The 16,977-nt window shown below is 38.8% G+C and overlaps 1 protein-coding gene across 1 annotated transcript; it reads left to right on the forward strand.

Moving 5' to 3' along the window:
• Nucleotides 1-14,909: 14,909 nt before the first annotated feature.
• Nucleotides 14,910-15,891, forward strand: LOC122747943 (prolyl hydroxylase EGLN2-like). Its single transcript, XM_043993710.1, has 2 exons — nucleotides 14,910-15,088; nucleotides 15,411-15,891. Exons 1-2 carry the CDS (start codon nucleotides 14,910-14,912, stop codon nucleotides 15,889-15,891), a joined length of 660 nt encoding a protein of 219 aa, XP_043849645.1.
• The last annotated feature ends 1,086 nt before the right edge of the window (nucleotides 15,892-16,977 follow it).

Here is a 16,977-nt window from a genome sequence, read left to right on the forward strand (position 1 = left end):
ATTGAGACTTTGTTCTCTTGACATCATTGGTGTTAAGGCATTTTCCTTGTATTCCCCTATTGCTCATAATCTGGATCCTCCCCCTCTTATTGTGAACAGACTTTTAAGTCTGGGCTACAAAATTGCCTCAACCTCTTCATGTCAAGGGATATAGACATTAATGGCCTAGTTTCCTTCCCTAAGTAATCCTTGAGGAGAGCAAAACTTGGCCCAGTCAGATTTCAGTTCCCTTTACTTCAGACCTGATAATGCTACTACCTGCACTAGCACTCACTTGTTTCCTCCCTCCACTTTTCTCCTTTCCTTCATGTACAGAATCAGTGTGCATGTACTTCTGGACATGCCACTTCTTGAATGTGAGAGGTGGGTAGAGGCAAAAAGGAGGCATCTCTTTGGGCAGGCATTATAAGTAGCAAGATGCACCCATTATAAAAACTTTTGATCACTGCTGCTGGCAGATATGGGACTTAAGTCTATTAAAAGAATGGCACAATTTCCCAAAGACCATCCAATCTTCTCCCCTCCTACTTTAAATGCTAGATGCAGAGCACTGTCCATTTTCAGTTACTCTTCAAGACAAGATCCACTAATGAATAGCTTTGTAGATTGAATATCTAATTGCCTAGTAGAATCTGGAGAACAGGTATTCTTCATCCACTTGGTTTTTCATACTTAGGTCAAATTTTTTTAGTAAATAAAAATGTATGCTTTTATTAACATATAATTCCCATATGATTACTTTAGGACAGACTAGAGTATTCAAGATGTATGAATAAATGGATGAATGAATGAAATTTTAAAAATATATTCATTAAGTTTTTACTCTATGTAAAGCACTAAACAAAGTTCTGGGGATACAGAGGAAGAAAGAAAGAAAGAAAGAAAGAAAGAAAGAAAGAAAGAAAGAAAGAAAGAAAGAAAGAAAGAAAGAAAGAAAGAAAGAAAGAAAGAAAGAAAGAAAGAAAGAAAGAAAGAAAGAAAGAAAGAAAGAAAGAAAGAAAGAAAGAAAGAAAGAAAGAAAAGAAAGAAAGAAGCAAGCTTGTCCTTGCTCTCAAGAAGTTGTCATTCTAATACAGGGAAATAATAATAAGCTATTAAAAAAGTCCCAAGATAGTAGAGATAATCTATAACTGCAGGGGATCTAGGGAGGGAGAAGAAGGAAATAAGGATGGGAAGAAGATGTTTTAGGTATAGGAAATAGCTTGGATAAGTCACAGGAGCAGGAAAACATTGACTAGGTATAAATGGTAGATAGAGTAGATAATCACCGTTTACATAGCAAGATAAGAATGTAAAGGTAGTGAGGCACACTTTGTTCAGGGACTTGAATGCCAGATAAAAGAGTATTTATCTTTGGTCACCTTATAGTAGGGATCCTCTGAAGAATCTGGGACAAAGTACTGATGTCAATAGGAATATTCTTACCACAGTAGGAAGGATTGGATAGGACAGGGACCACACAGAAGCTTTTTTCCTCTTTGTCCTATCTAGAATTGCTGTATGTGGGCAAGACTTCAATTTAAAGCTCTATTTATCCAAAAGAACTACCCAAATGTGAGACCTAAATGCTAAAAGGCAATCTTTATGAGGCAAGAGAGTGAGTAGATTTCAGAGGGCAGAGTTTGGCTTTAAGACTCTGTTACTGGTCTGGGATCATTAAAAAAGTTTAATTTTCTTTATTGATTTGGAAGAAGCATTTCCACTCACCTTTAAATATTATTTTCTCTTTGCCCTTTACATTATGAAACTCTCATCAAAACCCCTTTGGGGTTCTTACCATTCCTTCAAAATCAACTTCATTCAGTATTTCCTCTACTTAGCATTTAAAGTTGAATAATATTGCGGTCACTGCCATCCCCTAAAGTCTAACTTCATTACCATAGTTGGCTTGTTTCCTAGGACAAACTCAGAATAGTAACTGGGCAGAACTGCTTATTCTGCCAGTGCTGTCCCTGAAATCCTTGTCTCGCCACCATTTTCCCCAACCCCTCCCCACCATCATCTTCTGTAGTTTGGTTTCTAGGTATTCTGATCGATATCTGAGTAATTAAAATTTCTCATGATCAAAGCCTTGACCTTCTCATTGGCCTTCCTTATCAGTTAAAGTATTTCTTGATCTACTCCTCTGTAACTGCCTGGAGGTCTATTCTGCTATATCCCCAAACCACCTACATCCCCATGCATGTCCTTGACTTTGTTCTGTTCAGGCTGTCCCTGCTGTGTCAGCCCAACTATTGATAGAACTTCCTTGAACAAATGGAGGCAAATCCCCAGGCAACACCACCTTCCTTCCTCTCACTTTGGTCTGCCTGGTATTATCATAGACTCTCAATCTGATTCCACAATTTTAAACCTTCTAATTTTTTTCTCTAGTTCAGCCCTATGTCTGATACTCCCCATCTGAATCCTTGAAATCACATAATTCAAATCCAATAAAACTATTATGCATGCTCTGAGCATTTGCAAAGAAAATGTTTACTTTTTTCTCTTTTGTTTCATTCTACTTGTAGAGGTTTGGAGCTAATGAGCCTATAATTCTAAGGTTCTTTGAAATTATTTAACATGTTGTGTGAAAGATCTGCCTACACATGGTGGAATGGAAATAGCAGAGCCATAACTAGGAATTTAGGAGCTTTTCTACAAAGGACAATTTCATTTTTGTATGGGTTGATATGTGTATCCGTGCATAAACAGAAGTTAGTCTACCTATGTTAGTCATGCCTAATAAAAAGATGAAGTCTCTTCCAAAGAGTCCAACCCTTGTCCCTAGAACCCTAAATTCTAGCTGAAATGAGGGAACTTACAAGGATTAGTAACCTGATATCTCTCCTAGATTAAGTCAAAGGTAAATATTAGACACATCATGGCACTATATTTGGTGTCAAGATTCAAATCTTGGCCCTGCCATTCATTACCTATGTGTCCTTGTGCAAATTACTTCACCTCTATAGCCTTTTGTTTCCTCTACTATAAAACGAGGGTTTGGACTGGTTGGTTCTGTAAAACCATTCTATCTTTAAAATCTATGAGCCTATGATTGTATATATTTTAATATTTCCAAGATCATGCTTTCATCCCTGTGGGTACTCGATCTTCTGATTCATATTGCAGATCCTCCACACCTTTGGAGGTGGTCTTCATAAGTGCCTGTGCCTGAAAAAAAAATCAACTGGTAATAGCATCTGAGCTAGGCTCACCCTAAGTCAACAAGTTGTCCTCCTCCACATTCATACTTTAATTGGACCCAACTTATATGGCCAATAGTCTGCTTACATGGTTTTTAAGACCCCAGAAATTTGTTTAAAATAAGCTTATTTAGATAACTCAGTGGATCTTTGATACCACTGGTGCAATATTTCTCTCCACATATGCAGAATGAAGCCCTTTCATGATTTCTCATTTTTTACAGTTGTTGTCTATACCTTTCTCTTAATTTCCAATAGATGATCCATTCAACATTCTGGGGGAAAATAAATTGCCTTAAATCATTATTAAATCATTCATTAAAGATGAGGGATGGAGTGGTGGCATGGAGTAGTGGATAGAAAACTGGCCTCTGACACATACTGACTATGTGACCTGTAAACTTCTGATGCCACAAATACCTCTAAATCTATAAGTTGCAGAAAAGATGCTGGCCTACATTAGAATATAGAATTCCCTATGCTAGATGTAGTAACTTCCCCATGCCAGTGATATAATTCCCTAGAAAATAAGTAAAGATATAGATCTGAAAGCTCTAAATTAAACTAAGTTCCTTTTGTGAAGGATTTGAAACAAGGATGAAACAGTTCCAACTGTGTTTTAATAAAGGAGAATTCTTTTATCACCTATTCATCTGCTTACCCCTGAGATTGAAGGGATAACCACCCAGTTCCGGAGTTGGGAGGAAACTAAGCATTCACAACCCACAGCTCACTCAAATGTTCATGTTACCCCTCCCTTGCTATGCCTTTCCTTGTCCCATGACCCAATGAGGAGAAAAGGAAGTTTTATGGCCTGTAGCTCTGCAAAGCCCTGTGGATAGCTAAAAATCTTTTACCTACAAAGGTTGTTTGCCCTTAGGCTCATTCTTACAAGTTGGTTTCATTAGGAAAGGGAGCCAATGGGGAGGGGGGGGGAGTGTGAAGTCTGGACTAGTACATTAAATCACCAGAAATGATAAAATGTCTTAGAACATCAATAAAGGTAAGAGGAATTAATCAAGAAAATTAATGAACTCCCTCAATTGAGTTGGTCTGAGCATATTGTAATAATCAAAGGCATAAAGTAGTCTCCTTTGAGCATTGGTTTTCACTGCTGCTAATGAAAATATAAAAAGGCAAAGAGGAATTAATTGCATGTGTTTGGAGGAGACATGCAATCAGATATAAGAACAACCTTTAAACCTGAACATGGAATCATTAAGAATATAAGGCTGTATTCATCTGCTATATTCTAATAGGTTTATGCCAGAGTCCCTGCTAACTTTAACAAGAAGCAGTGTGTTATAATGGGAAAAACACTGAACTAGAAGTAAGGAGGCTTGGATTCAAATCTTGACTCTGACTTTTATTTTCTGTGTGATATTGATTATTCACTTCATACTGATGAATCTCAATTTTCTCATTTATAAAATGGGGACAATAAAAATATGTACTACCTCAATCCTAGGGATGAGATGAGGTTCAAATGAGACAATGTGGATAAAATGTTATACAAGTGAAAGTAAAAATTATGATTAGCATTCATTTTATTATCTAATAAGAAATGTCACCTGAATTCATTCTTCCATTTAAGTATTCATTTGACAAAGATTTATTGACTGCCTCCCTTGTGTAAGGCCTTGTACAAGGTTCTCCAGGTGGCAGGCAAGAGGAAGATAAAAATATCCTTCTGCCCCTAACATAAAATCTTGGAGTAGGAGGGAATCCTAAAAATCATTTAGTTCAATCCTCTCATTTTATGGAAGAAAATGAGACAAAGAGAGTTAAAACTGACTTACTCATGATCATAAGTAATGAATGACAAACTTAAAACTTGCAGCAGGGTGTTCCAGGAAATAAAATATTGGACATGGAGTCACAAATACCTCAGTTTGAATCCAAGTATCAACCCTTCCCCCACTATTCAATTCAATTTTATAAATTCCATTTACTCTCTATCACCTCCATAACCAAATATAAAATCCTTCATTTGGTTTTTTAAGACCTTCATAGCCTGCCCCATTCTCCCAATACCACCATTCAATTCTTCTTATACCTCACTCCCCTGACATATTCTGTGATACAGTGACACTGGCCTCCTTTTTGTTCTTTTCACAAGATACTCAATATCCCAACTCTGGGTAATGCCACTGGCTGTCCCCCATGCCTGGAAGGTTCTTCTTCCTTGTCTCTACATCCTGGCTTCTCAGAATACATTCCCTTCTCAGGTAAAATGCTACCTTCTGTAGGAAGCCTTTCCTGGTCCTCCACAATGTTTTGTTTTGTTTTGTTTTCATCAGTACCAAGTCACTTTATTGGGATGTAAATGGTGGTAGTTTTTTAATACAGATTAGGAAAAGGTCAGATGACCAAAATATGCATGAACTGAAAGACAGGAGGAGTGGCGCCCACAGTTCCCAGGTATGGGGGAAGCCAGGTATGGCTTATCTCTTGTTGTCATTTGTCTCCAAGAGTGTGCTTGTCAAAAAGATATTTCGACCATGCCAGAATCGGGGGCCCCCATTTGTGCAGGTTGGTTACGTGATCACCCAATTGTTTGATGGACTTTACCTGTTTATCCAGGTAGTGGGTTTCAATGAAATCACAGAAATGGGGGTTGTTTTTGTCAGTTGCCAGCTTGTGCAGTTCCAGTAACAACTGATTGACTGGGATTTTTTAAAGAAGGTGGCCAGCACAATCTCACTAGTTCCTTCCACTTAAAGAGATCAATGATAACTCCTCCGCTTCTGTCCCAATAGCAAAGTTGGGTATTTGCCAGTTGGAATCAATAGTACTTGGGAAATCTCCAGGGCTTGGTTACTCAGCTTGCATTTTCTTGCTTTGCGGTCAGGGCAAGCATTTGTGCTTACGTGTGAAGGTGCTCCATGGGTGTAGCCACAGCCGTGACTCAGGGGATGTATACAACCTGTATACAATCTGTATACTGCATTGCATATGCCTCAGTCTCTGATGAGATGGGTGTCAACTACTGATAGAATACAACAAATACTGATAGAATACAACAAACAACAAGTAGTTTGGATGTTCAAATAATGAAGATGAAGAGAAATCTCCTGAGTTTCTCAAGAGGTAGATGCAACTAAAGTTTTCAAGTGAGTGATTGGGTCTGTTAATATGAATGTTTCAAATAATGCAAATCATATCTAATAAAAATGCCCAGCTTAGTTAAATCCAACTTCAAATGTCTCAACCACATTTTTGTAGCTTTGATGTATAATGCCATTCTTAAATTGAGAAAGAATTTAAACCTTTGATATAAAGTTCAGGGACTTCTAGTTATTTTACTTTAATAAATCATCCCAATTGGCACTAACAGTTCACTACTTTCTTTGAAACTCTGACCATTCTATATAATCCTAAACAGATAGAGTGACTCATTGTATTTTTTATATACTGAGTATAAGACAACTTACTTAGAAGCTCACAGATCCTCCTAAGAATCATATTGTCCAATAATGCCTTAATTTTGCCTTGGATATATGCAATTTTTAAAGCCATTTCCCTTATATTTTCAGTACCTAAATACAACCTCTGGCTATATTGATACTATTAATAATTGACATTTATATATTCAAGGGCAACTTTTGATTTTGAAAGAGAAATAATCATAGAATCTCAGAATTGAAAGGGGCTTCAGAGGTTAGCTAGTCCAACCTCTATCTAAAAAAGAATACCTATCTACCATACCCAACAAGTGATCATCCAGCCTTTGCTTGAATATCTCTAGCAAAGGTGAATCCATTACCTAGCCAACAAATTATATTTTGGGACAACTCTAATTGTTAGGAAGTTTGTGTTTGCTTTTGGTTTTGATTTAATGCTTCTCTACAACTTTTCTCTATTATTGCTAGTTCTCTTCACTCTGAGGCCAAAAGGAAAAAGCCTAATGTCTCGTGACATCCTTTCAAATGAATACTGAAAGATAGTTATCATGTCTAACTCTCCCAAGTCTTCCCCCTTTGGGGATAAATATCCTTTAGTTCCTTCAACTCATTTTCATAAGGTGTGAATTCAAAATCTTTCACCATCCTGGTTGCCCTCCTCTGAACACCCTTCAATAATAAATGTCCTTTCCTCCCTAGAATGCAATGCTCAGCACCTAATACAATATTCTAGACATAAATGGACCAGAATGAAGTAGAAAGGGGCTATCATCCCTTTATTCTAAGAAGTTGTAATTTTCAGTGTAGTCAAAATGCATGTTAGCTTTCATGATTGTTATATCATATGGTTGAGTCATATTGATTTTAAAATCTCCTAAAACCCCTAAATCATTCTTAAAGTGCCACCAGATTGTACCTTCCCCATACTCACTTAATATTTCTGAACCCAAGCTTAAAGCTTTGCATTTATTTCCATTAATTTCATCTTATTTAATTCATTGCAATGACCTAGCCTATCAGCCTCTTTTTTTAATCCTTTTGGATACCTTGAAGACCAAGATAGAATGGCATGGGCCTGGGAAGCCAGGATGTTGAATTACAAAAAGATTCAGTTAAAGACTTGGTTCCTCCTGACCCAACCATTATGGATAGTAATTTGGAGCTATGCCCAAGGGGCTATGGGGCTGTGCATACTCTTTGACTCAGTGATACCATTTCTAGGTTTATAACCAAAATAAATCATTAAAAAAGACCCACATGTACAAAAAATATTTATAGCAGCTCTCTTTGTGGTGGCAAAGAGTTGGAAATTGAGGTAATGCCCATCAATTGGGGAATGGCTGAACAAGTTGTGGTATATGAATGTAATGGAATACTATTGTGCTATAAGAAATGATAAGCATGCAGATTTCAGAAAAACCTAGAAAAACTTAAGTAGACTGATGCAAAGCGAAGTGTGCAGAACCAAGAGAACATTTTACACAATAACAGTGAAATAAATGTCTGAGATGAAATTTGAACTCAGGTCCTCCCAACTTCAGGGCCAGTGCTCTATCTATTATGCCACCTAGTTTCCCCATTTCATTTGACATAACCCTGGGAATTAGCTACTACTTATTTTTCTCATTTTTACAAATGAAGAAACTGAAGCAAGCAGCTTTGCCAGGATTACACAGCTAGGAAGTATCTGAGAAAGGATTTGAGCCCAGGTCTTCCTACCTCCAAATCCAGTGCTCTCTATGCACTATACCATCTAGCTGCTTCATTATCGACAGACTATAAGCTACTTTTGAGACAGGTATTGTTTCACTTCTATCATTGTATAACAAACACAGCACAGTGCCTGGAACACAATAGGTAGCAATAAAGGTTTTTAATTGATTGAATCACTGTGTCATTAAACTTCTCTTTTCTTTTTTATTTGCATCCCCAGTACTTTATACATGATAAGCACTTGATAAAATCTTTCCCCTTCATTTATTTCCTCATATTCCATAATGATGATTTCTCTCCCTTTTCCCTCCCAGGATTTTAAGTGATTGAAATATTTTAAGCCAGGCAACATATTCACCCCATGATTGATGATTTTATAAAAAGTGGTCCTAAATATACTATTTATTATCTTCTTTTCCCAGGTGAACACTATTGTCATCTGCAGAGACATATGTTCATTTCATTGCTTGGATCTCATTATCTCCTATTATAATTCTGACACATCTTTGGTGTTTCTTCACCAAGAGCACTTCTTATCATGTAGTAAATTAATTGATGTGGGACATCACTGACCTATCTGTAATTTGTAAGATATGTCATTTTTGGAGGAGCCCAAGAGCAAAAGCGTTGCATTCTTTAAAAAAAAAATCATTCAATTTTATCTGTTTTATATGCAAGCTCCACTTGATAAAATAATTTACATTGGGAGGGAAAGGGAAGGGAACAAACAAGATGGATTACAGGAAAAAAAATTAAGAAAGAAAAAAAGACCCAGTTCCTTTTAAGAGCCCTATTTTGTCACCCAAACATAAGGCTAAGTATGAGATCTATAAACCCATGGTTCTCTAGTTCTGAATAAATAAGATGAGCAAGGATGGCAGTTCTCACATAAAAATAAATGGAGTTGGAGTCAGAAAGTCCATATTTGATTACTACAGGGTTCTACCATTTCCTAACTGGAGGATCTTGGACAATTTTGCATTTATATTGCTAACATTTATTGCTCCATTATTCCATGATATTTTTTCTTTTCAAAGTCTTCCTCATGAGAAGCCAATGTTAATTATATTACAAAGTAAATGATGAAAAAGGATAATTTACTTAAACTAGATAAAAAAATGGACCTGTGATTTTCATTGGAACAGGGAACTCCCAGAGGAAGAAACTTTTTCTACCAATGCATATTGGCACTTTCCCTACAACTTGTACCCTTAGAAAGTTACCTAGAACACTGAGTTACCCAGATTCACAGAGCTAGTATGTTTCAGAGGCAGAATTTGAACTCAAGACTTTCTGGCTTCGAGGACCACCACTTATCAATTACACCACACTGCCTTTCATACTTAAACTACAAATACAGGAAAATACATTCAACAATAAACAATTTCCAACTTCTGGATCCTCTTTCAAACCTCTAAAGACAAATGTCCATGATTCATTCCCAGTCTCTAGACTCTATCCCCCTTCATTGGGTTTGAGCCCAGTACCCAATCTAAGGAAACTAGAAATTACATTCTAGCAACTTGTTTATATGGTGTTGATAAAAGGTGCTACATTTTACCAACTGAATCATAAGACCATGATCCATCGGCTCATTGAGCTAAAGGTGGAAGGGATCTCAGAGGTCATCTAAACTGACATCCTCATTTGAAAATTGAGGAAATTGAGGCCCAGCAAAGGTTGAAGGTACAAGGACTGTGCTAAAAGCTGAGAATTTTTTAAAGGCCAAAAATAATCCTAGTTCCTCCTCCCAAGGAGCTCGCAGACTGGTGGGGGGAGACAACATGCAAGCAGACATAGACTAACAAAATATATAAAGACAAATTGGGAGGTGCTACCCAAGGAAAGGCATTAAGATTAAAAAGTCCTGAGAAGGGGCAGTTAGGTGGCACAGTGGATATAGCACCAGCCTTGGATTCAGGAGAACCTGAGTTCAAATCTGGCCTCAGACACTTAATACGTACTAGCTATGTGACCCTGGGCAAGTCACTTAACCCCAATTGCCTCACCAAAAAACAAACAAACAAACAAACAAAAAAGTACTGAGAAAGGCTTCATGCAGAAGGTGGGACTTAGAGGTCTCTCAAGATGAGACCATATCAGAGTCTAAATGCCAGCATGAGTAGGAGTGGGGAAATCCCAGTGAGCTATTATAATTATGTCATGGTGGTGCCCAGGAAGCCAGCATTGGAAGCAGAGAAAGGAATAATTTCCATGTCTGTGAACCCTGGTAAGCTATGTCAAAGAAGCAGCTGTGGTCATTTCCTTCTCCCTCTTTTCTTACTTTTCCTTCCTGATGTCCCTGTCTTCTTTAAATCTTAAGTTCCTGGAGAACAGATATTATTTGCATTTTTGTCTTTCTATACCTAGCATCACTACTGGCAAATTGTGGGTACTGAAAAATGCTTATTAAATAATTTCACCTCTCCGTTTTTCCAGCTTTCCTTTCCAAACCTCCCACTTCACTGAATGTCCCCGCAAAGCTTCTTGGGACAGAATAGGAAAGGCTCTATCTACAGACTATATGTGGTGCCAGAGAATTATGAGAACATAATGGTTATGTAAGAAATGGCACATTCCAATTCTGCAGGCATCCATTTCTCCATCTGTACTAAGAGTTTGCACTACTTTTCTCATAGGAAAAGGCTCAAATGGGATAATTAGTAGGAAGAGATTTGAATGAAAATGAATCTATCATATACGTACTATCCCATTTACATTAAATGTAGGCTCTTTACCATTGCTTTCTCCACACACCATGTTAGACCTGAGTACAGACTGTTATTTCAGTTAGGTATTGGTATGTCAAAGCAGCAGTGCAAGTTTTTTTTATAAGCTCAGCTTCCCTTCCTTAGGAATGAATAAAATATACCATGTCACTTTCCCATCCAACAATAATCATCATTCCTCAGTAGGGACCCAAAACAAAGGTCTCCCATCTCTGCCTACAAACTAATCAGCTTCCACCTATGGCCAGAGTACTTTAGCAGAAAGAAAGAAGGTGCCCAACCTCACCTACAGTGAGGGAGTAAAAGTTAAACAGAAAATAATTACTGACAAATTTACCAACTTGGAAACTCACTCTAAACAGCACAGAAAGCACCATGAAAATGGATTTCCATCACATTTACAGCTTAGACGAAAAGATTAAATGGAAGGAAGAGCATTTACAAAGCCCACTAGGGAAATGCTGACTGCCAAGCAGCCTGGATAGATTGTGTCAGGGAAAACATCAGGAGATGACTCCCACAGGAGGATTAGGAGGGAGGGGAACACAGAGCATACAGCACAGTCAGATGTGGGGGTCACCTTTTACTGCTGGAAGTTAGTCTAATGAAAGGGGCTCTGGCCCTTGTTGCCTCAGGCAGATCACCCAATGAAAGATTTCAAATCAACCTGGCTGGCTTTTGAGTGATGCTGGAAGATGTTGGTAATTTTTCAGATGCAAGTCACACGCTGGGGCACAGGAATAGACGTGAGCACCATGGATATTCATTTCTTAGTAATTACTACTCGCAGACGTCAACCCCAAATGTGTCAGGGGAAAGGGAAAAAAGTGAGGTTCTGAGATGTCAGTTTCACACTTGAGAAAATCATTTGGTTGTGAGAAGTAATCTAGCAGAGTATTCCCAGTTTAATTTGTAGCATGCATACGAGGGTTGCCTAAGTAGCGTTAGCAAAAGAGCTGCATGTTAATCAGGTGCCCATCTTCATTTCTGATCACAGTTCTAATCGCTCAGATGGTTTTAACATATCTGGAACATAGAACTGAAATAAGACCCAGGGATACTGAAAGCTCTTTCTAGACTGTAGCAAAGGAGTGACATCACAGTCTCAGGGAAAGGTCGTTAGTCTTAAAGTTTGAATTTGTCTTTGACACTAACTGAAAATTGTTATGTTGGTCACAATTACCCTTCTCAATTTCTTGTTTGTATCTTCATTCTTATCATATCCTAGGATCACAGATCTAGAACTAGAAGGTACTTTGAAGGAAACCTATATTAATTTTCTAACTATACAGAAAATGAAACTGAGGCCTGCAAAGACTAAGTAATTTGTTCAATGTTATAAAAGTATGAAACTAGGTCCTCTTATTCAAAAGAGGCATATTTTTCCACAATATGTCCTCCATTTGTCTGACCACTGGTAAGTCATTGGATATCTATAGGCCCTCATCTATAAAGTGAGAGGATTGAATGGAATGATTTCTAGAGTCCTTGCCAGACCCAATATTCTGATTCTCCAAAGATGCAGAACTGATTTTATAAGCTCAGAGAATGTTACAGACAGGATAAACCTTGGAACTTTTTGATTCAACCAATCAATAAGCACTTAAGCACCTGTTTTTAGAGTGTTGAATGATACAATAGATAAATTATAAGTCAAATATTTGTTAGAGAATATTAGGTGGTTATAAATACTGTTGGAGTCATACCTGAAAGAAATCTTGGATTTGTTTTTAGTTGCACATAAGTTAGGATGAATTACCATTTTGAAGACATCATGATAGGAGGCCTGTCCCCAACTCTTCCTGATTCTATTTTCATCTGGTGATGTCAGAGGCCAGAGAGTGATAGAAGACCACAGATCAAAATAGAAGCAGGAAGAATCAGGGACAAAAGACATAGGAGGCTACGAAGATGCTTACAGAAGGCAGAGTAGAAAAGATGAAAACTTTAGGGCTATTTATCTGGTAAATGTGATGATTAGATGTAAAGTATTTTTTTCTGGTAGCTACTGGGCTAGAGAAAGGCATTATTTCTCTATAATGCCATTTACATATTGTCCATAAAAGTCAATACCTCTTAGGAGCTTTCCTATGATGTTCTTTACTGCTCCTTGTATTTTGAGTGGAAGCAGATAGACAGCTCAAGAGATAGGCTTGGAATCAGGAGTTCAAATCTGTCCGTAGACACTCACTAGCTGTATAACCTCGGCCAAGTCACTTAACCTCTGTTTGCTTTAATCCACTGGAGAAAGAAATGGCAACTCACTCTGTATCTTTGCCAAGAAAACCCACAGACAGTATGGTCCATGGGGCAGTGAAGAGTCAGTCACAACTGAATGGCTGAACAATAGTTTGAGAAGGATAAATGGAGAGAAAAATACATGAATCTGCTTTGCTGGTAGTTGTGCCAAAAAGAGGGGTGGTTTTGCCCAAGGAAGACAATAGAAAACCATTCATACCATACTATTTGAAGAGACTGCTGAAAAAAAGACTAAATGGCCATATTATTATTCACAGCTTGAGGGGCAAAGCAGCTTCTTGGTGCCCCAGAATAGATTTGAGGAATGTTGTTGTTGTCTTGTTGTTGTTGTTTACTTAAAGGGACTTCTTGTCACAGAACAGCTTAATACCCTCAGCACCTTACCAAAGGTGGCTAAGGAGTTCAACCTCACTTTAGTAGGTTTGTTACACCTTCCATAAACTCACCATACACATACACACACACACACACACACACACACACACACACACACACACACACACACACTAGAATTGAGTAGTATCCTCGTGATTGTGAATGGGCTCCCCCTCATCCTAGGTAAACCCTCAGACAGTACTGAGAGTGGGTTGGGTTTGAGTCAGCAAAGGGGAGGATGGTGTTAAGTAAAGTGATACATCTGGTTACATAAAGAAAAAAATGGTCGCTTTCCTCAATGAGCTTAAATTCTAATGGGAATGAAAATATTTGTGCTTGTTTGTTTGTCTATCAGTCTTATACAAATCAAATCCAAGATAAACCTGGAAAAAAAAGTCACTAATAATGATAGGACAAGAAAATGTCTCATTCTGAAGGTGGTTCTTCACATGTCTTGATTTCTACATCATTCCAAAAATTTCAAGAGGCAGAGGTTAAGAATGAAAAGATTCAGGGGATGGGAAGGGAGGGAAGAAGAGAAGTTGAAACGCAAAGTTTTTAAAAAATTAATGTTGAGGCAACTAGGTGGCGCAGTGTATAGAGCACCGGCCCTGGATTCAGGAGGATCTGAGTTCTAACCCGACCTCAGACACTTGACACTTACTAGCTGTGTGACCCTGGGCAAGTCACTTAACCCCCATTGCCTCAACCAAAAAAAAAAATTGATGTCAAAATTTGTTTTTACATGTAATTTGGAAAATAAAATTCTAAACAGAGGAAAAAAAGAATGAAAAGATTCTAGACATGAGGAACAGTCAATTAAAAGATAGAGATGGGAGGTTGAGTGTCATGTGTAAGGAACAAGAAAACCAATATGGTTAAACTATAGAAAATGCAGAGAATAGTAATATATAAATAGATAGTAAAGATAGGCAGAGGTCATAGTATAAAGAGCCTTAAATGCCTAACAAAGAAATTTATATTTGATTGAGAACTAATATGCAGCTATTGGAATTTGGCTGGGGGCGGGGTGGGGTGGGGAATGTGTTATACAGTTAGGTCTGAAGTTTAGGAAAGTTAGTTACCTATTTTGGTAACTGTATGGTTTACAGTGTGGAGATACTTGAAGCAGGGTGGCCAAAACTGAGCTTGATACAGACCCTTGAGTTGGATACAAAGATCTAGTTGTCATCTGCATAGAGATGATAATTGATCTCTGGTAGCTAATGAGATCACCAAGTAAGATGGGAAAGGACTATAGCACCTTAAAACAAGAAGAAGGCACAGCTATGCACGGGACAGCTGTCACAGGCAGCGGCGCTGGAGCTGAAGGAAAAACCCTGCCCCTGTTGGTCATCTCCTTGGTCCCCTGCTGCCTCGCCAAGGCCCAAGGACAAAGGCAGATCATGTCCCAGGTTCCCAGGCTATGAGAAAAGTTGTCTTCACAGTCCCATTCAGTCCCATGCCAGGCTCTGCCACTGTTATCCCCAGCTGCAGTGAGAGGAGTACGAGGGCCTAGGCAGTGTTCTCCATGTCTGGGGGATGAAAACGCTGCCATAGACACCCCATGCCAACCCAACCTCCTGATCAGGAGCCTCCCTCAGCTGCCCACTGTGGATACCCCCAGGCACGGCCTTGCCAGGATGGGCTTGGAGAGTTATGTGTCCTGTCCTCCTCAGCCCTCCTTCCATCTCTCTGGTACTTGTAAGGCTTCGGCAGCAATGAGGATGGTCCTCTGTCCCTAGGCGCTGTCATCCCCTCAGCTGTGGCCAGGACAAGATGATCCTACACCATGCAGGCCGCCTGGGCAGCTACATCATCAATGACCAGAACAAGGCCATGGTGGCTTGTTACCCTGGCAATGGGCTGAGCTATGTGGTGCACGTGGACAACGTCCATGGGGATGGGCACTGCATCACTTGTATCTATTACCTGAACCAGCACTGGGACATCAAGACCCACAGTGGTTTGCTGCAGATCTTCCCCAAGGGCTGGCCTGTGATGGCCAACATCAAGCCACTGTTTGACCAGCTGCTGATCTACCACAGGAACCCCAGTGAGGTGAAGCCAGCCTACGCAACCAGGTACGCCATCACTGTCTGGTATTTTGATGTGAAGGAATGGGTCACAGACAAGGACAAGTATCAACTAGCATCAGGCCAGAAGGGCATCCAAGTGCCAGTGTCCCAGAAGCAGAATAATAAGGGCATTATGTTGGACAGTTGAGTTTGGGGGTGCCTGTGGGGCTAATTCAAAATGTCTAATAGAGAGTTGTTGATACAAGAATAGAGACCAAGAGAAACACTAGGGTTGATTATGAAAATCTGGTTGTCAGATACATAGAGATAATACCTAATCCCAAAGTAGCTAAAGAGATCACAGAGGGAAATGGGAAAGGACCAGAGTATTTAGAACCAAAAGGGAATTTAAAGATCATTGAATCCAACCCCCACACTTTATAGACAAGGAGACTGAAGTCAGAGAGAATAACTGACTCCAAATATAATGCTTTTTCAACTCTACTGCAAATTCAAGTCAATAAAATGGTGTGAACAAGGGGATAGAAGAAGATATATAATTTTATTCATGCATTAATCATATTGTATATAAAACTGTAATTACTTATTGGAAATCCAGTATTGCAAGGGCAGTAGATTAACATCATGGTAAATTATTCTGGTGTTTTATTGAAAATTTTTACATAAATTATGTCTACACTAGAAGAAGTCTTACCTGGGATCTCTGTGTGGGAACACTGACTCCTTGTCTGAAGAAAATTTGGGGTCAGTGGAAAGAACATTAAACTTTCCTGTTGAACTCAGTCATGCACACCCTAGTTCAAATCCTGACTCTGCCATTTACTTTGTGTGACCTTGAGTAAGTAACTTAACGTCAGTGAATTTCAGTTCTCTGACCCATAAAATGCATGTGTTGTACTATATGGTCACTGAGGTTCCTTCTAGTTCAAGATCTTATGATTGACGTATCAGCACAAGAATGAAATGGGGTTGAGAAAGGGTTCCTGCAGAAGGCAGGATTTTTAGCTGTAACTTAAAGGAAGTCAAGGAAGGCAATAGGGAGAGATGAGGAAGAAGAGCATTCCAGGTATGATGCACAGTCAGAGAAAATGCCCACAGCCAAGAGACATTGTCTTGTTCATAAAACAAGGAGACCAGAATACATGGTAGGGAGTAAGGGATCAGAAGACTTGTAAGCTATAAGGGAGCTAGGTTATGAAGAGTTCTGAATAATGGAGTATTTTGAATTTGATCACAGAGACAATAGCGAGCCACTAGAGTTTATTAAGTAGAG

Source organism: Dromiciops gliroides, chromosome 3, assembly GCF_019393635.1.
Source record: "Dromiciops gliroides isolate mDroGli1 chromosome 3, mDroGli1.pri, whole genome shotgun sequence".
Taxonomy (NCBI): domain Eukaryota; kingdom Metazoa; phylum Chordata; class Mammalia; order Microbiotheria; family Microbiotheriidae; genus Dromiciops; species Dromiciops gliroides.